The sequence below is a fragment of the Stomoxys calcitrans genome, chromosome 4 (genome assembly GCF_963082655.1).
Source record: "Stomoxys calcitrans chromosome 4, idStoCalc2.1, whole genome shotgun sequence".
Lineage (NCBI taxonomy): Eukaryota > Metazoa > Arthropoda > Insecta > Diptera > Muscidae > Stomoxys > Stomoxys calcitrans.
The window spans coordinates 131,633,371-131,657,353 of NC_081555.1; the positions used below are offsets into that span (position 1 = coordinate 131,633,371).

General features: G+C 38.8%; 1 protein-coding gene and 1 long non-coding RNA gene across 2 annotated transcripts in view; one reads left to right on the forward strand and one right to left on the reverse strand.

Moving 5' to 3' along the window:
* LOC131997385 (uncharacterized) overlaps positions 1 to 23,983 on the forward strand; it is a 101,940-nt gene that overhangs the window by 75,146 nt on the left and 2,811 nt on the right. The gene's annotated exons all lie outside the window — the stretch shown is intronic.
* Positions 1 to 23,983, reverse strand: part of LOC106082638 (nose resistant to fluoxetine protein 6) — a 147,127-nt gene that overhangs the window by 69,909 nt on the left and 53,235 nt on the right. Inside the window, exon 3 of the mRNA XM_013245266.2 lies at positions 19,591 to 19,737. Coding sequence (XP_013100720.2) covers positions 19,591 to 19,737 — 147 coding nt within the window. The remainder of the gene's footprint in view (positions 1 to 19,590; positions 19,738 to 23,983) is intronic.

The window sequence follows — 23,983 nt, forward strand, 5'->3', positions numbered from 1 at the left end:
CAGGTGTTAACTCTTGCCCTACTCATGAAAAAATTGAAAAAAACACAAATCGATTCATTTCCCGCAAGGGCCAATGGCCATTAAAAAGATTTTAAATGATCGGTGTTTAAAAAACGCACCATTTTGTTTGAAATATAGGCTCATTTTGATGACTCTGAGTTTATAACATTTTATTTATGTTAATTCTGCATCGCTTGGGTGGGGAAAAATGTCCCATCAATTATATTTTAAATACATTAAAACACCTCTAACCAAAATTTTAGATTTGGATTTCGATTTCATTTTATTGACGTTTTGATGACGTCTTATTTGTCTGGGGCATCTTAGAGTTTTATGAATGAGAAAACCCCTAAACTGGATTTAAAAATTCCGTAGGTAGAGAGTTCCATATGCATGATATAGTAGGTCAGCTGGTCTTTAATGATTTATTGAAAATTGTACAAAATTAGTGAATGAATGAATGAATTAATATATTCAAATTATATATGCTGCAAATGGCGGAAACATTCATATATCGTATAAAATTAATTGTCATTGATACTGTCTTATGTAAATATCTTATTAAAAAAATGTAGACAACTTTTAAAATAAAATGAAAGAGAGAGAAATTTAGAATAATCAACAGCTCTGAAAAACATGGGACTGGGAGAAATTCAGAATAATCATAAACTCTGAAAAACATCGTTATGGCTTAATATTCAAATGGGAATTATTTTTAGAAGCAGACCAAAGCTTATTACCATACCATGTATATAAGGGTGAAAGCAATGAGAGAAGTTGCGGATTGGAAGCCATCTAAAAGTTCATGCTATACGAATGGATCAAAGCTAAAGGACAGAGAGGGCGTGGGGTTCTGCATTGAGAACCGAGGGATTGAAATCTGTTTTCGAACGCCTGACCATAATACGGTCCTGCGCCAGTTGGCGTGGTGTCAACTCGAAGACGTCGAGTGTACGGACAGTAAACTGGCCATCAAGTCAATAACAACCAGGACGTTAAGGGCATGATCCGCATGGCTTAGATGCCGGGCCATAAGGGGGTAAAGAGGAATAAAAAAGCAGACGATTTGGCACTGAAAGTCAGTCATACCATATATTGGGTTGCCCAAAAAGTAATTGTCGGTAATATATTGACAAATTTTTTCAACGGCTTGTGACTCTGTAATTGCATTCTTTCTTCTGTCAGTTATCAGGTTTTACTTTTAGCTTGCTTTAGAAAAAAAGTGCGCGAAATTTTGTTTACATTTGTTTGTTTGGCGTCAATTTTAATAAGGGTACCACATGTATTGAAAGAAATTCATTTAACAAACCGAATCAACGCTTGTGATATGCACCTTGAACGCAATGAATTCGATCCGTTTTTAAAACGAATCATAACTGGAGATGAAAAATGGATTGTTTACAACAACGTTAGTCGAAAACGATCATGGTCCAAGTATGGTGAACCAGCTCAAACCACTTCAAAGGCTGATATCCACCAAAAGAAGGTTATGCTGTCTGTTTGGTGGGATTGGAAGGGTGTGGTATATTTTGAGCTGCTTCCAAGGAACCAAACGATTAATTCGGATGTTTACTGTCAACAATTGGACAAATTGAATACAGCCATCAAGGAGAAGCGACCAGAATTGGTCAATCGTAAAGGTGTCATATTCCACCAGGACAACGCTAGACCGCACACATCTTTGGTCACTCGCCAAAAACTCAGTGAGCTTGGCTGGGAACTTTTGACACATCCACCATATTGTCCTGACCTTGCACCATCAGACTACCATTTATTTCGATCTTTGCAGAACTACTTAAATGGTAAAACTTTCGGCAATGATGAGGCTATAAAATCGCACTTGGTTCAGTTTTTTGCAGATAAAGGCCAGACATTCTATGAGCGTGGAATACTAAATTTGCCAGGAAGATGGCAAAAGGTTATCGAACAAAATGACAATTATATATTGGGTTGCCCAAAAAGTAATTGCGGATTTTTCATATAGTCGGCGTTGATAAATTTTTTCACAGCTTGTGACTCTGTAATTGCATTCTTTCTTCTGTCAGTTATCAGCTGTTACTTTTAGCTTGTTTTAGAAAAAATGTGTAAGAAATGTATATTTGATTAAAGTTCATTCTAAGTTTTATTAAAAATGCATTTACTTTCTTTTAAAAAATCCGCAATTACTTTTTAGGCAACCCAATATATACTATATTCGTGTCGAATGTCGAGGCCCCTAGGGCAAATCACTGTTTAAAATTTCAACAAAATCGGTGAATAAATGCGCTTTTTATGATCTTAAGACCCTAAAGCTGAAGATCGGTCTCTATGGCAGCTATATCTAAATATAGCTCGATCTGGACCATATTTGGGACAGATGTTAGGAGTCTTTACTTTAATTGGCTATGGCAGAATATTTGTTTCAATAGCCGAACGTAGAATAGCGTTCCAGGCGCCTCGATCTTCTGCGCTCATTCTAAAATCTCTGACACCAACTTTCGACGTGTCTCCCACAACTTGATCTTTCCATCGTTATTTTGGTCTTCCCGGTTTGCCTTCTTTGCTGGAGCTTCTTCATCCATTCCGACAACATGACCTAGCCAACGCAGCCGTTGTATTTTGATACGTTTAACTATGCTATCGTCGTTATACAGCTCGTGGTTCATACATCGCCTATATTCTCCATTAACGCAAACTGATCCATATATTTTACGAAGAATCTTTCTCTCAAATATTCCAAGCATTGCATCATTTGCTTTCACAAGTACCCATGCTTCAGAACCATACAACAACACGGGTAGTATCAGTGTCTTGTATAGTGTAATCTTCGTCTGTCGAGAGGTGGCCTTTGTTTCTAAACTGCTTACTTAGTCCAAAGTATTATTCTTCGCTTAATCTCAAAACTGGTGTCATTCGTTTCGGTTACGGCGGTGCCGAGGTAGATAAAGTTACTGACTGTATCAAAGCTGTGGTTCTCAACTTTCTCCATTTTCTTTATCTGCTCGGTTGTGCAAGGCTTTTTGGGAGTTGAAACCATCCATTTCGTCTTATCTCCATTTACTGCCAGACCCATTTTCACTGACACTCTTTCGATTCTTTCAAAGGTTGCAGTTACTACTTCCAGTGATCGACCTATGATATCTATGCATCTCACTGTTCCAAATTTCAGCGACATCGGGAAATAAATGCGCTTGTTATAGGCCTAAGGCACAAAATCGGCAGATCGGTTTAAATGGCACCTATATTTAAATATGTTCCCATCTATACCATTTTTGGTTCGGATATAGATGTGCCTAATAAAAGTCACTGTTCTGAATTTCAACGAAGTCTGGAAAAAATGCGCCTGTTATAGGCCTAAGGCCACCGTAGCGCAGAGGTTGGCATGTCCGCCTATGACACTGAATGCCTGGGTTCGAATCCTGGTAAGACCATAAAAAAACAAAATTTCAGCGATGGTTTTCCCCTCCTAATGCTGGAAACATTTGAGAGGTACTATGCCATGTAAAACTTCTCTCCAAAGAGGCGTCGCACTGCGGCACACCGTTCGGTCTCGGCTATAAAAAGGAGGCGCCTTATCATTGAGCTAAAACTTGAATCGGACTGCACTCATTGATATGTGAGAAGTTTGCCCCTATTCCTTAGTGGAATGGTCATGGACAAAATTTGCATATGGGTCTATATGACAGCTATATGTAAATATGTTCCAATATGAACCATATTCGGGACGGTGGTAGGGGTCCCTAGTGCAAATCACTGTTTAAAATTTCAGCAAAATCGGAGAATAAATAAGCCTCTTATGGTCTTTAGACCCTAAAGCTGAAGATCGGTCCAGATGGGGCTATATTTTAAGATAGCCCGATCTGGGCTATATTTAGGACAGATATTGGGAGTCTTAATACAACATACTTTTCCAAATTTCAGCAAAGTCGGATAATAAATGCGCCTGTTATAAGCCTAAGACCCAAAATCGTCAGATCTGTCTATATAGCAGCTATATCCAAATATGTTCCGATCTGGACCATTTTTGGTTCGGCGGGCCTAATAAAACTCCCTATTCCAATTTTCAGCGAAATCGAATGCCTATTTTATGCTTTAGACCCTTAATCGCCAGATCGGTCTATGTGACAGCTATTACCAAATATAGTCCGATGTGGCCCATTCAAGAACTTTACCTGCGTATAGAAGAAATACGAGTCTGTGCAAAATTTCACTCAATTTCTCAATTTTTAAAGACTGTAGCGTGATTACAACTGACGAACTGACACGGACATTGTTAAATCGTCTTTAAAAATGATCCGAAATAAATATACTTTGTATGGTCGGAAATGGATATTTTGATGTGTTACAAACGGAGTGACTAAATGATGGTGATGAGTATAAAATTTGGATGATACATATATATGGGGGCTTTATCTGAATATGAACCGATTTCTATGAAATTCAACAGCAAAGTTGGGAGTCATACGCAAATCCTTTGTGCCAAATTTTATATGAATCGGTAAACAAATGACCACGTTATTGCAATATTAGTCCAAATGGGACGAATATATATACGAGAGCGATATATGCAAATTTGAACCGATTTCGACCCAAATCTGCACCTTTTGTGGTAGTCGTAGAACAAAGCGTAGTGCAAAGTTTTATGAAGATCTTTTGATACATGCGCTTGAAAAGACTCTAGAAGTTGAAATCAGGCGATAGATATATATGGGAGCTATACCTGTGTCTGAACCGATTTCTATTAAAATCACCAGTCATGTCGAGACTCATTACAGACCATCTTGTGCCAAATTTCTTGAGAATCGGTTCACAAATGTCGATACTATTGCAGTAATAGTCTAAATCGGACGAAGATTTATATGGAAGCTATATCCAAATCTTAACCGATTTCTTTTAATTTTAATAGGCTTTGTCTCCAGGCCAAAAAAGATGCCTGTTCCAAATTTGAAAACGATCGGATGAAAACTGAGAACTATACTTTGTACACAAAATAACATGGACAGACTGAAAGTTAAATCGAATCAAATAATCGTGCAAAATTTCAGTCATATCATAGGCTCAAGAAATCAAGATCCGAGATCTGTTTATATGCCAGCTATATCAGGTTATGAACTGATTTGGACCATTCTTGGCACAGTTATTGGAAGTCAAAACAAAGCACTTCATGCAAAATTCCACCCAAATTGGTAAGAATTTCGCCCTTAAGAAGCTTAAGCAGTTAAGAACCGAGATCGGTTTATATGGCAGCTATATCACAACATGGACCGATGTGGCCCATTTACAATCCTAACCGACCTACTCTAATAGGGAGTGCAAATGCAAATTTTTCATTGAACATTTCATGAAGGAACAGGGTCAAACTTTTCACACATGAATGAGTGCTATCCGATTTGTTTGACGTCTTAATACATGTGCAAAATATCATCAAAATCGGTTCAGATTTAGATAAAGCTCCGATATATATCTTTCATCTGATATGACCTATTAAGACTGTAGAAGCCACAATTTTAGTCCTATGCTTAACATGAGATGTTTTGCTTAATGTCTTAATACGTGGGCAAAATTTCATCAAAATCGAATCTGATTTAGATACAGCTCCGGAATATGGTGCATATCGGGCCATATTTGCATTAGCTGCCATTTAGAGTCTGCCTATTTAGGGTCTTAAGTCCATAACAAGCGCATTTATAACCTAATTTTGCCGAAATTCGGTATAGTGAGTTTTATTAGTCCGACCAATGTCCGAACCAAATATGGTTCAGATCGGAACAGACTTGGATATAGTTGTCATATGGACCGATTAGCCGATTTTGGTCCTTAGGCCTATAACATATATGTCCCGATTTCCCTGAAATTTGGAACAATAAATTGTATCAAGACTCACGACATCTGTCCCGAATATGGTCCAGTTCGCGCTGTATGTAGTTGTAGCTGCCATATAGACCGATCTTCAGCTTTAGGGTCCAAAACTAGAAAAGGTGCGCATTTATTATCCGATTTTGCTGAAATTTTAAACGTTAAACGACATCCAACCCAAACATGGTCCATGATAGAAATCGGTTCAGATTTATATATAGCTACTATATATAGTTTCGTCCGATTTTGAATAATACTGCAATAATTTGGTCCTTTGTTAACCGATTCTCACAAAATTTTGCACGACAGTTTCAATATCGGGAAGCTCGATACAACTCATTGTTTCGGATCTAAGCGAAATCGGGTACTAAATGAGTCTTTTGTGGGCTTAAGGCCCTAAATCGCCAAACCGGACTATATGGCAGCTCTATCCAAATATAGTCCTATCTAAACTATAATCGGTTCGAATTTTGAGAGTTATAAACAACTTACTGTTCCAAAATTTCAGCGAAATCTATATGTAAAAATCAATTTGTGTTTGTTTGTCGGTTTGTTTGTTTGCTCCGTATAGTCTCAAAAATGGCTGAACCGATTATCCTGAAATTTTTACAGATTGCGTAGAAGGGGGGGGGGGGGGGGGGGCGGACCTTCCCCCTTACCCCTATCTATCCAAAAATCTATCCAAAAATAAAAGTGGACCGATTGGGACAATATGGGACTCAAATGAAATGTATTGAGGAGTAGAGTACGAATTCCTTATTAAAAATTGGGTCCAAGTAACTGAGGGCCGCCCCAACCCCAAAACCTCCTAAAATAGGTTTATTGGATGATAATGACAATATGGGTCTCCAATGATAGGTAATCGGGAATAGAAAGAGGCTTTATAATTTGTTGATTTCGGAAGGGGGACCCTCCCTCGTTACCTCAAAACACCACCCAAAATCAAAAGTGAACCGATCGAGACAGTATGGATATCAAATAAAAGGTATTGGAGTGTTGAATACGAATATAGTACTAAAATTTAAATCTAAATACCCATCGGGCCGCCCTAACACCAAAATTCCCCCAAACAGACATATTGGATGTTCATGTCAATATTGCGCTCAAATTAAAGGTATTTGGGAGTAGATTACGATTCTGGCATAAAAAATCATATTGAAGTATAGCGGGTCACCCTACCCCTAAAAACGGCATATAATCTGTGGGACTCGGTTTGTTTGATTATTCCGCAGAATCAAAAACGGCTGAACCGGTTTTCTTAAAATTTTCACAGATTGTGTGAGTTTGCCTGGAAGAAAACATTTAAGTCTATATAATTTTTAGATATCGGATGGGGGCGGACCTGCCCCCTTACCGCAAAAACGTCAAAAAAACTAAAAGTGAACCGATAGGCACAATATAGGTATCAAAGAAAGGTATTGGAGACTAGAAAACGAATATCGTATTGAAATTTAGGTCAGAGTACCCAGTGGGCCTTCCCAATTTAAAAACCCCTCTAAACAAATATATTTCACGTTCATGTCAATATGGGTCTCAAATGACAAGTATTCGACAGTAGATTACAAATATGGCATAAAAAATTAAGTCCAAGTAATGGGAGATCACCCCACCCCAAGTACGCCCAAATGAGCATATTAGCCGACCATCTCTATATGGGACTCAAATGAAAGGTATTTGGGAGTAGATTATGAATATGACATTAAAATTTTCGTTCAAGTATAGGTGGCGCTTTTTTTCCAAGAAATTTTCAAATAGATTGATTGACCCATTATGACAATATGGGACTCAAATGAAAGGTATTTCAAAGTAGAAAACGAATTAGATATCCAATTTTGGATCCAAACATCCCCTAAACCGAACTTCATTTCCGATTATGGCAATGTGGAGCTCAAATCAACGGTATTTGGGAGTAAGGAACGAATTTGATGTCTATTTTCAGGGCAAAGTGCCGGTGGCCGTCCCAGCCCCAAAACACCCCCGCCAAATGGTTCATATTTATCGACCATGGCAATAAGGGGCTCAAGTTAAACGGATCTGAGAGTGGATCCCGAATTTGATATCCATATTTGAGTCGAAATGTCTGAGGTACCATTCCTCCCCTAAAAAGCATCTTTCATTACCCAAATTTTTTAAAAACACTAGATCTCGGAGACTGGTAATGCGATTCGTTCGGTTTTTTTGCACTCTCACAGTCACCAAAAACAAATCATGGTTTCTATTGTTGGGGTCAGGTGATTCGGGGGCCGCCCAAAACCCGCCAAATGGGTATTTAGACCAATCGCGACAATATAGAGCTTAAACGAAAGGTGCTTGAGAAAAAAAAAAAACGGTTTTGAACGCCTGGGTTTTAATCCTGGCGAGACCATTAGAAAAAATTTTCAACGGTGGTTTTCACCTCCTAATGCTGGCAACATTTGTAAGGTACTATGGCATGTAAAACTTCTCTCGAAAGAGGTGTCGCACTGGGGCTCGCCGTTCAGACTCGGCTATAAAAAGGAGGCCCCTTATCATTGAGCTTAAACTTTGAATCGGACTGCACTTGATATTTGAGAAGTTTGGTCCTGTTCCTTAGTGGAATGTTCATGGGCAAAATTTGCATTTTGGTAATATGGGACTCAAAAGAAAGGCACATTTACCCAGGAACCGAGAAGGCGAAAACTTCTCACACACCAATGAAAGCTTTCTGATTCAAATATGAACTCAACGATAAGCCAATTTTTTGTTATTGCCGAGTTCAAATGGCGTGCCGCAGTGCGACACCTCATTGTTGTAAATTTTTTTCTCGACCATGCATGGCATAGTGCCTCGAAAATATGGCCAGTATTAAGAAGGGATAGCCACCGCTATAAATTTTGTCCGATGTTCTCGCCGGGAAGCGAACGCAGGCGTTCAGCGTGATAGGCGGACATAGGCTACAGTGGCACAAATTCGATATCCACATTCAGGGCGAAGTGTCCCCATCCTAAGAAGATATTAGAGAGTTAAAGAAGGCGCAGCGGAGCGGGCCCACTTCGGCTAGTCGGGTTATTAATGCGCCTGTTATGACCTTTTGTTCCTATATCGGGAGATCGATCTATATCGCATCGATATATAGTCCGATCGGGACCATACATACTTGGCAAGTATGTCGAGAGGCCTAAAAAATTTGACCTTTTGACATTTGAGCAAAGTAGGATAATAATTGCGTGTTTTATGGTATGAAGATCGTAAATCAGGACATCAGTCTATATGGCAGCTATATCTAAATATGGTACAATATGGATTATATTCGGCATGAATGTTAGGGGTTCCAGGACATCTTATCGGTTCAAACAATATGGCATGTGCCTTATATAGGTTCAAGACCCTAAATCGGCAGTTGGTCGATTTTTTGTCCTATTTGTCTCATATGTCCCATTGGTCCTATTTGTCCCATTAATTTGGTAAAAATATGGATCTGTGCAAAATTTGAGCTCAATTTCGCAATTTTTGAAGCCTGTAGGGTGATTTACCAGACGGGCACACTGAGGGACAGAGAGGCGGACTGACGGACAGACATCTATCAAAATTATATATACTTTGTAGGGTCGGGAATTGATATTTCGATGTATTGCATTGACTAAATGAATATACCTTTCTACTGTGATGGTGGGAATAAAAATAATCGCTAAAACTCCCCTTTGTGCTATTGGCGGCTTCTGCTTCTCCAAAACACATTAAAAGATTAAAAAATTAAATTGAAAATTTCTCTTTGAATTGCATTCATTTTTTCAAACATTTTGTTTAGTTTACATATTTTTCGAATTAATAAAAAAAATTATTAATTAAACTAAAATAATTGGCATTCTCAACTAGACTTAACTATGAAAATTAGCAGTTGAATATACAACAAGTCAACAGAGTATTGCACAAAACAAAAGCAATTTAAAATCAAAGTCTCTACAAGGTGGCCAGTCTCCGATCATGCAACATTAGAAGGTTAAACAACGAACTTTACCCACATTCGGTTGCACGCCAGAGAGTTATGCGAATCGACAACAACTACTGCAAGTTCAACATCTATGTCTCCCTCACCTATGCCCCGCTCCCCGGTCAGCATAGACAAGGTTCTTATGCACATAGCATTGTAACCAATTGCTCCATAAGTCAATGCCAACAACAGTTCAAAGCTCCAAAACAAAATTGCAAGTGCAGCAGCAGCAGCATTTTGTCAAGTTTTATGGCATTCGGCCAGCACGTTAGGCAGTCTGTCAGTCTATCAGTCAGTCAATGGCGTTTAGTTGCTAATGCAGAATCAGCTATTTTTATTTTTTTTTTTCAAGCCACATTTGGATGCCAACCACATGGCCGACTTACAACAACCACAACAAACTCAAGCCAAAAGTCAGTTTGGGGTTTTGTGAGCCATAGAAATAAACGCCGAGTCATTTAGTATTAAGAATGTTGTCAAGAACGAATTAATGCCGACTAAAACTAATTTTGTGATCTTTGCTCGATGCGTTTATGATGCCGCTCAATGGCCACAACATTGGCCTCCACTGATTCCAATTGGACTTGAATTGCAAAATCGTCAATTAGCACTTTTTTGTTTTAATTTAAGTTGTAAACGATCTGTAGGCCTTTAAAATATTTTTTTTTTTTTCAAAAGCAAGGGCTCATTCTTATTGGCAAAACATATCAAATAAATATCTTAAGGGAATTTTTGAAAATTATGATTTTCAAAAAAACAAATTATAATTTTTTATACCCACCACCTTTCCTATGGGGTATATTCATTTAGTCATTTTGTCTGCCACACATCGAAATATCCATTCCGGACCCTACAAAGAATTAATATTTCGGATCGTCGTCATATTGAATGATGCCGCTAAGTTCTCCTCCGAACTTTATTAAAATCGATCGAAAATTCTTTTTTGATAGAAAAAAATGTCCGTTAAAATTGCATAAATTGCATCATGTCTTTATAAGTCCTCAGGTTTTCCTAATTTATTGGAAATAAAATATGAAAAGGTGGTAGAACTAGAATTCTGAAATACGAAGACATTTCCACGTTATTGCAGTTGCCAACAAAGTTTTACTCGGTAGATGAGAAAGTAAATTTTAAAATTTTTTAAAAGTATTTCACTGTGTCCATCTCTACGGTCAATACCCACACAACTAATAAATTTCTACTAGAATCAACACTGCTTGCTATTGACTGATATTCGATTTTAACTCCCTAAAACATGAGTATCAATCATATAAATATTGTATTTTGAATTATGAAAATCCAAGGAAAAAACGAAGTGGTTTCATTTGAAATAATTATTTTAAAATAAAAATTAATCCGACTAATTCGGTCTTTAACGAAAATGTCAATAATCCATTACATATGAATGCCTCGAACTAGGAAAGAGGTATCCTAATGAGATTTGAATTGGCGTAAGGTGGACGACTACAACTAGTTAAAGTGATTTTCCGGTGATGTAAGGTCATGTTTTGGGGGAAATTAGCTTTTTAGGTTAGGTTAGGTTGAAAAGAGGGTGCCGATATTAAACTGCCCCATGCCACTATAGACATACACCTAAGCCAGTAATCGGCTTGTTGTGCGCTCTAAAAACTAAAAAGTAATCTCGAAAAAGAAAATTTTAAGTTAGGAATTCCTTGCTACTTACAAAATCTTTAATTGTTTTCCTTGCCACTCCTTTAAGTTGGTGCATGTATGGTATCATGTCCCCACCTAATTACCTGTGTCTGTGAGCCGCGAAAGCCTGCCAATGACATAGGAAATGCTCCAACGTCTCATCACCTTTCCCAAATGCCCCACATATGCCTCCGTCTTACTTCCTTTCAGAAATAGCCTCATCCTCTCACGATCTGGATCACCTCATACGATTTTAGCCGTCCTACCGACCGTTTCGCTGTTCTACAGTGTTACATGCGTGTTTGTCGCTCACGCCCTTAAATCGGACTGCGACGACCCGAAAGGCTTCGAGTTAACCAAGTTTATCGACGGCAGTTCTCTGGCCTTCACTGCCAAATCGTCTGCCCTTTTATTCCCCCGTACTTCGTTATGGCCCAGAACGGCCAGATTTACATCATACTTAACACAGTTGTTGGAACTCGAAATAAAACACTTCATGCAAAATTTCGGTCAAATCGGATAAGAATTGCGCCCTCTAGAGGCTCAAGAAGTCTATTCGAGAGATAGGTTTATCTGGCGGCTATATCACATTATAGACTGATATAGACTTTACTTTGCACAAATGTTAGAAGTCATACCATAACACTTCATGCTAATTTTCAGCCAAATCGGATAAGAATTGCGCCCTCTAGAAGCTCTAGAAGTCAAGACCCAAGGTCGGTTTATATGGCAGCTATAATGACCGATTTGGCCCATGTTTTGATATAGCTGCTTAGGCTCGGGCCTGAGGTCCCCCCTGGGTGATCTGCCGATTAAGGATCTGAAGACCATAAACTTAGCTTTATTAACCGATTTCGCTGATATTTGGTATGGTGAGTTGTTTTAAGATTCCCGACAGCCGACCCAAACATAGGTCAAATCGGACAATATTTAGATATAGCTGCCATATAGACCGATCTGCCATTTAAGGGTCCAAAACCCATAAACGCTGCATTTATTATGCGATTGTACTTAAATATTTTATACCTCAGGCGGACTTTTTTTGTTGTGATTTTTGAGCGCTTTTCAGCAAAAAGAAATTTTGAAAATCGGATCAGGACCACCTAGGGCCTTTTAATTTTGCACATGATCTCGATAACAGCTTCAACTATTAAAAATTTCAAAGATACATCATTACCCGTTCTCATACTGCATATTTTTTACAAGTTGTTTTCGATTTCTCCCATTGGGGCGTCGGGATTAGTTCAACGGCCCATCCTAGGCCCAGATCTATGGAACGTCAGCTGCGATGACATCCTAAGGATGGAATTGCCTGACGAGACTTTCCTTGTAAGCTACGCAGACGACGTTTGTGGCAGACATACCGACGAGAAACACGGAAGAGGCACAGCGTTAGCTAACGTAGATCATGATCCGCTCGAAATACTGGGTACACGTACGCGGACTAGAGCTGGCCACACACAAGACTGAATTAGTTCTGCTAACAACGTAGTAAGGAAAATGCCTCTCAGTTTGACTGGATTCTAAACTAATGTACGGTCCGCAGATAAAATTCTCTAATCACATGAGCGACACACTTGTTACCCGATTTCGCTGAAAATTCGAACAAAACACCTCGTGAAAATGGCAGCCCAATCGGATAAGAATTGCGCCCTCTAGCGGCTCAATAAGTCTGGCAGCTATATCAAAACATGGACGGATATGACCCCTTTACAATCCCAATGGACCTACACTGATAAGAAGTACTTTTGCAAAATTTCAAACGTCTAGCTTTACTCCTTAGCGTGCTTTCGGCATACAACCGGAAGGACGGACGGACATGGCTAGATCGACTTAAAATGTCATGACGACCAAGGATATATAGGGTGATTTTTTTGAGGTTAGGATCTTCATGCATTAGTATTTGACAGATCACGTGGGATTTCAGACATGGTGTCAAAGAGAAAGATGCTCAGTATGCTTTGACATTTCATCATGAATAGACTTACTAACGAGCAACGCTTGCAAATCATTGAATTTTATTACCAAAATCAGTGTTCGGTTCGAAATGTGTTCAAATTTTGACAAATTTTGTTCAGCGATGAGGCTCATTTCTGGTTGAATGGCTACGTAAATAAGCAAAATTGCCGCATTTGGAGTGAAGAGCAACCAGAAGCCGTTCAAGAACTGCCCATGCATCCCGAAAAATGCACTGTTTGGTGTGGTTTGTACGCTGGTGGAATCATTGGACCGTATTTTTTCAAAGATGCTGTTGGACGCAACGTTACGGTGAATGAACACATTTCGAACCGAACACTGATTTTGGTAATAAAATTCAATGATTTGCAAGCGTTGCTCGTTAGTAAGTCTACTTATGATGAAATGTCAAAGCATACTGAGCATCTTTCTCTTTGACACCATGTCTGAAATCCCACGTGATCTGTCAAATACTAATGCATGAAAATCCTAACCTCAAAAAAATCACCCTTTATATACTTTTTGGGTTCTTAGACGAGTTTTACGAGGAGTTACAAACAGAAGGGCGACATTAGTATACCCCCTATCCCATGGTGGAGGGTATAAAAATGGATTCTTCTTAAGAATTGTCTGTCAAAATTGAACTTGCCCCATTTGTGAATCTTTTGTTTTATAGCCGAATAGCGTTTTAGTTGCTAAATTAACCCTTCAAGGTCATCCATGCGCATAGTGCGGTGCAATAGATGGATAACCCAGATTCCTGTCACGTATTTGGTTGATTTTAGTATGTTTTGTCGTTTTTTCCCCAAGTATTTAATTTCTAGTGAAAAATTCCAAACATGTCAGTCACTTAACTTGACAAGTTTTGTGTTGCGTGGTCAATTACAAAATATTTGGAAGATTTGTGACAAAAGTACAAACCCTCCTTCAACCAGTTTGCTAATCTGCTCAAGAAAATTTGCCAACACTAATGAATTTAATTCAATCAACAAGCCGTCAAATATTTGCCTACAAATGAAAAGCAAACAACAGAAAAGACTGCAAGCAAATTTTGGCCTGCTTGCTTTTTGTGTTTCTGGGGCCAATTCTTGACTACGCGTATTGGCATTTAAGTCATCCAAATAAACACGCAGCGTAACATCGAACACTAAATAAAGTGAAGAATATATTCAAAATTATTTTTTTGTTTTTTCAGTTTTGTAAACGACTGAAAATCCCCAGTTAGTTTGGCAATAATACCACCAGTCATGAATTGTTTATTCTACGTGTGTAAACTTTAGTTTTTTTTTTTTGTTTTGTACACCTCCAAAGACTTTTGAAGAAGAACTCAGTCAGTCGTGTCTGTGGAGTGTGGCCTAAGATGCAATTTATTTGTCATTCATCGCCTTTGTCCCCCTGTTGAGCTGGATAGACATTTGACAGACAATTTGTCACCGACAACACCAATGACAGCAAATTATGCATAACAAATTTAAGTCTCACGTAGTTTTATCAAGCGAGCTCCAAGCTCCAAGGTCCTTGGACTTTGATTTGCTTTCTAAAAGTCGCGAATGGCCAACTACTTTTTGGTGGCCATTGGTGTAGAGTTTAATGCGTACTATAATGAAGTACGAGTTCGGATACGAAGGCGTATGAGTGTTATATGAAACTTATAAAATTAGTTCCGCCAACCAATAGGTCCGCAACAAAAGTTTCTTTGAAAGATCCATGTCTAAACTGTACTGCTTTTAGTCGACATAGGAGTAACAAGTAAAACCGTGCTAAGTTCGGCCGGGCCGAATCTTATATACCCTACACCATGGATCGCATTTGGCGAGTTATTTTCCCGGCATCTCTTCTTAGGCAAAAAAAAAAGGATATAAGAAAAGATTTGCTCTGCTATTAGAGCGATATCAAGATATGGTCCGGTTTAGACCACAATTAAATTATATGTTGGAGACCTGTGTAAAATGTCAGCCAATTCGAATAAGAATTGCGCCCTTTGGGGGCTCAAGAAGTAAAATAGAGAGATCGATTTATATGGGAGCTGTATCGGCCTATAGACCGATTCAGACCATAATAAACACGTATGTTAATGGTCATGAGAGAATCCGTCGTACATAAATTCAGGCAAATCGGATATTAATTGCGACCTCTAGAGGCTCAAGAAGTCAAGATCCCAGATCGGTTTATATGGCAGCTATATCAGGTTATGAACCGACTTGTAGTTTATTTGACATAGTTGTTGAAAGTAACAATAAAAAACGTCTTGCGAAATTCCAGCCAAATCGGATAGAAATTGCGCCCTCTAGAAGCTCAAGAAGTCAAGTCCTCAGATCTGCTTATATGACAGCTATATCAGGTTATGAACCGATTTGAACCATATTTGGCACAGTTGTTGGATATCAAAACAAAATACTACATGCCAAAATTGATTCAAATTGGATAAGAATTGCGCCCTCTAGAGGCTCAAGAAGTCAAGACCCAAAATCGGTTTATATGACAGCTATATAAGGTTATGGACCGATTTGAACCATACTTGGCACAGTTGTTGGATATCGTAACAAAACACGTCGTGCACAATTTTATTCCAATCGGATAAGAATTGCGCACTCTAGAGGCTCAAGAAGTCAAGACCCAAGATCGGTTTATATGGCAGCAATATCAAAACATGGACCGATATGGCCCATTTGCAATACCAACCGACCTACACTAATAAGAAGTATTTGTGCAAAATTTCAAGCGGTTAGCCTTACTCCTTCGTAAGTTAGCGTGCTTTCGACAGACGGACGGACAGACGGACGGACATGGCTAGATCGACATAAAATTTCACGACGATCAAGAATATATACATTTTATGGGGTCTCAGACGAATATTTCGAGTAGTTACAATCAGAATGACGAAATTAGTATACCCCCCATCTTATGGTGGAGGGTATAAAAACAGCTGCAACAGCAGATATGTTAAGGATCTAAACTCACATTTGGCATAGCATACGACGGACACACTAAGACGCCGGAGGGCTCATCACTACGGATGCTGTAGTAAGGGATGCCTTGAGGAGTTAACATAGACCTAAAGCTGGAACTGGAAGTCGGAACGCTATTCCGAAGAAACCAGAAATCTGGCTCTTTACTAAGAAGATTAGCCGATTCGAGGATCCACATTTCCTTAACAGAGTCAGTTCGATATACGACATGGATTTGACATGCCATGCAAATTTTCCCATGAACATTTTATTAAGGAACAAAGTCAAAATTGTCATTTATCAATGAGTGCTGCCCGATTCATGTTTAAGCTCAATGATAAGGGACCTCCTTTTTATGGCCGAGTCCGAACGGCGTGTCGCAGTGCGACACCTCTTTGGAAGTTTTTACATGGCATTGTACCTCACAAATGTCGGTGATGATAACCATGGCTGAAATTTTTTTTTGATATTCTCGCCAGGATTCGAACCCAGGGGTCCCAAGCATAATAGGCATGCTAACCTCTGCGCTGCGGTGGCCAACACGACAAGATCAAATACTTGATGGTGATAGAAAACTAAACTGGACTTGTAAGATCCAGAAGCGAACTTAGACATGATGCTTCCAGATATTGGATACTATTTGGTTGCCCGGATTTTTTAGAAGAAAGTAAATGCATTTTTAATAAAACTTAGAATGAACTTTAATCAAATATATAATTGCTATTTTGTTCGATAACCTTTTGCCATCTTCCTGGCAAATTTAGTATTCCACGCTCATAGCACTTCTGGCCTTTATCTGCAAAAAACTGAACCAAGTGCGAATTTATAGCCTCATCATTGCCGAAAGTTTTACCATTTAAGGAGTTCTGCAAAGATCGAAATAAATGGTAGTCTGATGGTGCAAGGTCAGGGCTATATGGTGGATGCATCAAAAGTTCCCAGCCAAGCTCACTCAGTTTTTGGCGAGTGACCAAAGATGTGTGCGGTCTAGCGTTGTCCTGGTGGAATATGACACCTTTACGATTGACCAATTCTGGTCGGTTCTCCTTGATGGCTGTATTCAATTTGTCCAATTGTTGACAGTAAACATCCGAATTAATCGTTTGGTTCCTTGGAAGCAGCTCAAAATATACCACACCCTTCCAATCCCACCAAACAGACAGCATAACCTTCTTTTGGTGGATATCAGCCTTTGAAGTGGTTTGAGCTGGTTCACCATGCTTGGACCATGATCGTTTTCGACTAAAGTTGTTGTAAACAATCCATTTTTCATCTCCAGTTATGATTCGTTTTAAAAACGGATCGAATTCATTGTGTTTAAGGTGCATATAGGTGCATAAGGTGCACAAGCGTTGATTCGGTTTGTTAAATGAATTTCTTTCAATACATGTGGTACCCATATTAAAATTGACGCCAAACAAACAAATGTAAACAAAATTTCGCGCACTTTTTTTCTAAAGCAAGCTAAAAGTAACAGCTGATAACTGACATAAGAAAGAATGCAATTACAGAGTCACAAGCCGTTGAAAAAATTTATCAACGCCGACAACTACTTTTTGGGCAACCCAATATTATTTACCGCACCGAATTTGTATAAGTGAGCTCGTAGTCCTATGTCTCCAGGTTTGAAACCGAAAGCTCTACTGACCTCCTGCTTACTTCCTTTCAGTAATAGCCCAGATTTCTCACAATCTGGATTTCACCATAGGATTTTCGTCGTCCTACCGACCGTTCGCTGTTAAATGCGGGTTCGAAGCACACGTCCTTAACTCGGACTGCGTCGACCCAACAGGCTTCGAGGCAACCAAGTTTATTGGCGGCAGTCCTTTGGCCTTCACTGCCAAATAGTCTGCTTTCTCATTCTCCCTTACTCCGCTATGTCTCGGTACCCATCCTCAGAGAAGGCGTAAATCTCCTTCTTGCACTGCAAGACTGTTAGTGACCTTACCCTCCTGGTTGTAATTGCCCTTATGGCCATTTTACTGTCCGTGAAGATGTTCATACTCGAGGTGCTCGCGTTAACGCAACACCACCTCACGCAATCCGTGATCGCCCGGATCTCCGATTGCAGGACATTATTATGGTCAGGTATCCCTGGGTTCTCAATGTAGATACCCAGGCCCACTCTGTCCTCTAGCTAGTATACCCCTATTCTCATGACGTTTAAAGTCGAACTAGCCATGTCCGTCCGTCTGTCTTTCTGTCGAACACACACTGTTTTTCGAAGGAGTAAAGCCAGCCGCTTGAAATTTTGCACAAATACTTTTTATTAGTGTAGGTCAGTTGGTATTGTAAATAGGCCAAATTGGTCCATATTTTGATATAGCTGCCATATAAACCGATTTTGGGTCTTAACTTCTTGAGCTTCTAGAGGACGCAATTCTTATCCGATTTTATTGAAATTTTGTACGTAGTGTTTTGGTAGCACTTCCAACAACTACGCAAGGTATGGTTTAAATCGGTCCATATTTTGATATAGCTGCCGATCATGGGTCTTGACTTCTTGAGCCTCTAGAGGGCGCAATTCTCCTCCGATTTAACTGAAATTTTGCACGTAGTGTTTTGGTAGCACTTTCAACAACTGCGATAAGTATGGTTTTAATCGGTCCATGTTTTGATATAGCTGCCATATAAACCGATCTTGGGTCTTGACTTCTTGAGCCTCTAGAGGGCGCAATTCTCATCCGATTTGGCTGAAATTTTGCATGAGGTGTTTTGTTATGACTTCCAATAACTGTGCTATGTATGGCGTAAATCGGTATAGAACCTGATAGAGATGCCATATTAACCGATCTGGGATCTTGACTTCTTGAGCCTCTAGAGGGCGCAATTTTTATCCGATTTGGCTGAAATTTTGTACAACAGTTTCTCTCGTGACCTTCAACATACGTGTCTAATATGGTCTGAATCGATCAATAGCTTGATGCAGCTCCCATATAAACCTATCTCCCGATTTTGCTTCTTGAGCCCCTACAAGGCGGAATTCTTATCCGAATGAACTGAAATATTACACAATGACTTCTGCAATGTTCAGCATTCATTTATGGTTCGAATCGGTCCATAACTTGATATAGCTCCAATAGCATAACAATTCTTATCCATTATTCTTTGTTTGCCTTAAAAGAGATGCCGCCAAAGAACTCGACAAATGCGATCTATGTCGGAGGGTATATAAGATTCGGCCTGGCCGAACTTAGCACGCTCTTACTTGTTTCCATTACTCTTAAAATAAAACTCTACTCTACTTACTTTTCAAAGCCCAAAAATCGAAATTATCCAATCCCTGTAGAAATAGTCTTGTGTGGAGACGGCACTTTTCCGAAGCATCTGGATTACGTGAGGCATCAAAGGGATTGGCAATGGAAATAAATTTCTGTCCAATGTTATAAAGATATTCTGAAATTTAAAATAAAAAAATATAATTAATAAATTGGAAATACCACAAAATTATCTTAAAGCAATGGGTAATTCTATGAATACACTAATGAAAAGTCTCGGCTCAAATCAAACCATTGTTAAGCTATTTAGAAAATACACTTGTTTTTTGGCCGTTGTTAGGCTTGGCATTGAAAATGCAATATGGATCAAATACCAAAAAACACGTTTTATTAAATAAATCTGTTAAGGCGATTGAGGCGATTTATTACTTCATAACATGAAACGGATTTATCTGCACTAACTGAAACTTTAAAATCTAATTAAAATGCACACATTGGTCGAGTAATTAAAATAGTTAACAACCAATTCAATTCAGTGTACAAAAAGAAGGTCATCGCTTCTTTGATATGACACTTAAAATTGAAATATAATCACTTAATTGAACTACAATAATAGCCCAGATACACTTGTCCACATGATGGATGTATGGATGGATGGTTAAATATGGATACCTTGGATATTCTGATATTGTGTTAATTTAGATGGCGATCCATTATTCAAGTTATCATGCGGCAATTTATATTGTTTTTCAATTTAAAATTAAAATAAGAGTAATTAAAATACATATACAATTGATTGCAGAGATCAGGTCTAATCTCTTGTAATTGTCAGCTAAAATTATTTAGAGCGAGTTTAATTTAGCTAAAATACATCATCCGAAGAAAAATACAAACATGATTGTACAAAAATTTCATTAAGCAGTAGCGATGATTTCCCATATTGTCTTAATTGCAATGCATTTTTATACCCCCACAATAGGATAAGGGGAATATTCATTTAGTTATTCCGTTTGCTACACATCGAAATATCCATTTCCGACCCTACGAAGCATATATATATATTGGGTTGCCCAAAAAGTAATTTTTCATATAGTCGGCGTAGACAAATTTTTTCACAGCTTGTGACTCTGTAATTGCATTCTTTCTTCTGTCAGTTATCAGCTGTTACTTTTAGCTTGCTTTAGAAAAAAAGTGTAAAAAAAGTTTATTTGATAAAAGTTCATTCTAAGTTTTATTAAAAATGCATTTACTTTCTTTTAAAAAATCCGCAATTACTTTTTGGGCAACCCAATATTTCTGATCGCCGTAAAATACTCCATGTGTCTGTCCATCTGTGTGTCCGTCTGGTGCAATCACTCTATCGTCTACTTTCATACGCAGGTTAAGTTCTTGATATAGAAATCCAATCTTGATCTTGATCGTTTTGAATAAAGCGATATCGTTAGCGCTGTAGAATCGATTAAGTCTAATGCCATTGGTTCTGATGGTGTTGACCCAAGATTTTTTAGGATAATTCTACCCTTTATTCTTCCGTATATGTGCCATCTTTTTAACAATATTATTTTAAGGAGTTGCTATCCACAGTCTTGGAAACAGGCAAGGATAGTCCCAATACCAAAGAATAACCAGGAATTTAGGCCAATAGCAATACTACCATACGTCTCTAAGATATTTGAGACTCTAGTCAACCGGAAAATATCAGAATATATTGCGAATGATTCGCTGCTAACAGATTTTCAATCTGGTTTCCGGCCAAAGCACAGTTGCACTACTGCACTTTTGAAAGTAGTTAAAGATGTAAGGAGTGCTATTGACAGCGATAAAGTTACATTTCTTGTTCTTTGAGATCATTCGAAGGCATTTGATTCCGTTGATCCCAATATACTTTGCCTTCAACCGAAACATTTATTTAAATTTTCTAAAAGAACAACGGATCTTATATTTTCCTATCTTTCAAATAGAAGCCAATCGGTATGTGTTGATAGCCGGTGTTCTAGTTATCTTCCAGTCTCAAGAGGTGTTCCACAGGGGTCTGTATTGGGCCCACTCCTTTTTTCCTTATATAGCAATGACCTTCCTGGAGAGTTGCGCAACTGTGGTATTCATATGTATGCCGACGACGTACAGCTGTATATGAGCTCCTCGCTGGAGAGGCTGATCAATGGCGTAGTTTGCCTTAATAGTGACTTGGATAGGATAAACACATAGGCAAACGCCAACGGACTAGTTTTAAATCCAACAAAGTTAAAGTGCCTTGTAATTGGTAGGAATCGGGTGACAATGCCGCTCAATCTTGATGTGGTAATTGCTGGAGCCCCAATTGAGATTGTTTCATCTGCGAGAAACCTTGGGTTGGAGTTTGATGATAGACTTTCATGGAAGAATCATGTCAGTATGACAGTGGGCAGGACCTACGGCGTTTTACGAAACTAATATATGAGTCGACAGTATACCTCTTTGTTAATAAGAATGCTTGTGGCTAGGACATTTATTCTGCCGAAACTGTTATATTCTTGCGAGTTTTTTATGGTTGTGATGTAACTCATAGGAATAAATTGCACGTGGCCTTTAACGATGTCGGCAGATACATTTTTGGTTTTCGTAGAAGAGACCGGGTATCTGAGTTTGCCAGACAAGTATATGGTGTCTCATTTAACTAGTTCCTTAGGATGCGCTCGTTGCAAATGATCCACAATATAACTTATACCAATGAACCATATCTGGCTTCCGTATTGCGTTTTGCCAACTCTACAAGAGGCAAACAAGTAATACAAATACGTCATCAATATCGTGTATCTGAACAACAGTTCTTTGTTAATGAACGACAGTTCAAATCTTTGATTTATGACCATTTTAATTAATTATTGGTTTTATTTTTTTATAACTATTTATTAATTTATTGTATCAGTAACTTTGCTTAAATTGTTAAATATTTTGTACTAATTATTGTTCTATTTGAATGAAAACTTGTTGAACTCATTGTATTTATCAATTTACCAACCCATACTTTATAAAAAACACTGTCTTTTATATGGGTTTTATCATAATAAAATACAAATACAAATACAACTCAGAAAGGGTGGCTCCCATGACCGGCTTCGACGCCCTTTCTGATTCCATTACAAATATTTTGGAGGATTATGAAAATTGTTGTCGCTTAGGATTTCAACGTCCACAACTCCGCCTGGCTTTCCCATTCGAGTCATTCGACTCCTGAGGGCCAATACGTTGAGCTTTTCGCTGCGCATAATGATTTGGCGCAACTAGTGACCGAACCGACACATATCGCAAGTGTCCAAGAGTGACTTTCCCACCTTCAAAATTCCCCCAAAAACTGTACATATTCACCGATCATGCCAATATAAGGCTTATATAAAAGTTATAAGGTCTTATAAGATGAGGAGCAGCCTGGTTCGGCTTGTTATCTATGAAACCTAGACTGCGTATCTCGTAAGAAATATTTAGGCTAGGTTGAAAAGAGGGCGCAGATATTAATCTGCCCCATGCCATTATAGACATACACCTAAGCCAGTAATCGGCTGGTTGTGAGCTCTAAAAACTAAGAACTAACCGGAAACGAGGTACTAATAGGGTGCCATGCGAACTCTCACCACATTTCGTGTGGTAATACCAACACTAATAAGCGGGGCCAAGCCAAATATTGGTAACACCGCTACCATTGCTAATAGGATTAGGGAGGAGGTATTAGATGTGACGATATGTTCGGAAAATCTAATCGAACCCTCCCCCTTACTCAAATTTTTAGAAACGCCAGATCTCAGAGATGGGTGGTGCGATTTAAGCGAAATTTTGTGTGCTCTCTTATAGTAACCTACAAACAAAAATTTGGCATCCAAATTTCGGATGGGGTACCTAGGGGGGCTGCCCCACCCAAAAACTTACCAAACATATATTTAGAACAATCACGACAATATGGGAGTCAAATTAAAGGTATTTATAATTAGAAAACGTATCTGATATCCAATTGGCGGACCAAGTGTTTGGGGCACCACCCCAACTCCCAAAACACCACTAAATCGGACATATTTACCGACCATGGCAATATGGGACTCAAATGAAGGTATTTGCGAGTAGAATACGAATCTGAAATCCAAATGTGGGGCCAAGTGTTTAGGGGGCCGCACCCCCAAAAACACCACCAAAAGAAGACAAATTTACGACCATAACAATATGGGGCTCAAATGAAAGGTCTTTGGGAGTAAAGCAGGAATCTATGGGGCCACACCAACACCATAACACCACCCATATAGGACGTATTTGCTGACCAATCCAATAAGGGATTGTAATAAGAGGTATTTTAGAGTAGAACACGAATTCGAAATATAATTTTAGAGCCAAGTCACTGAACCGTCGCCCCATCCCCCAAACCCGACATGTTTTCAGACTGTGGGAAAATGGGGCTC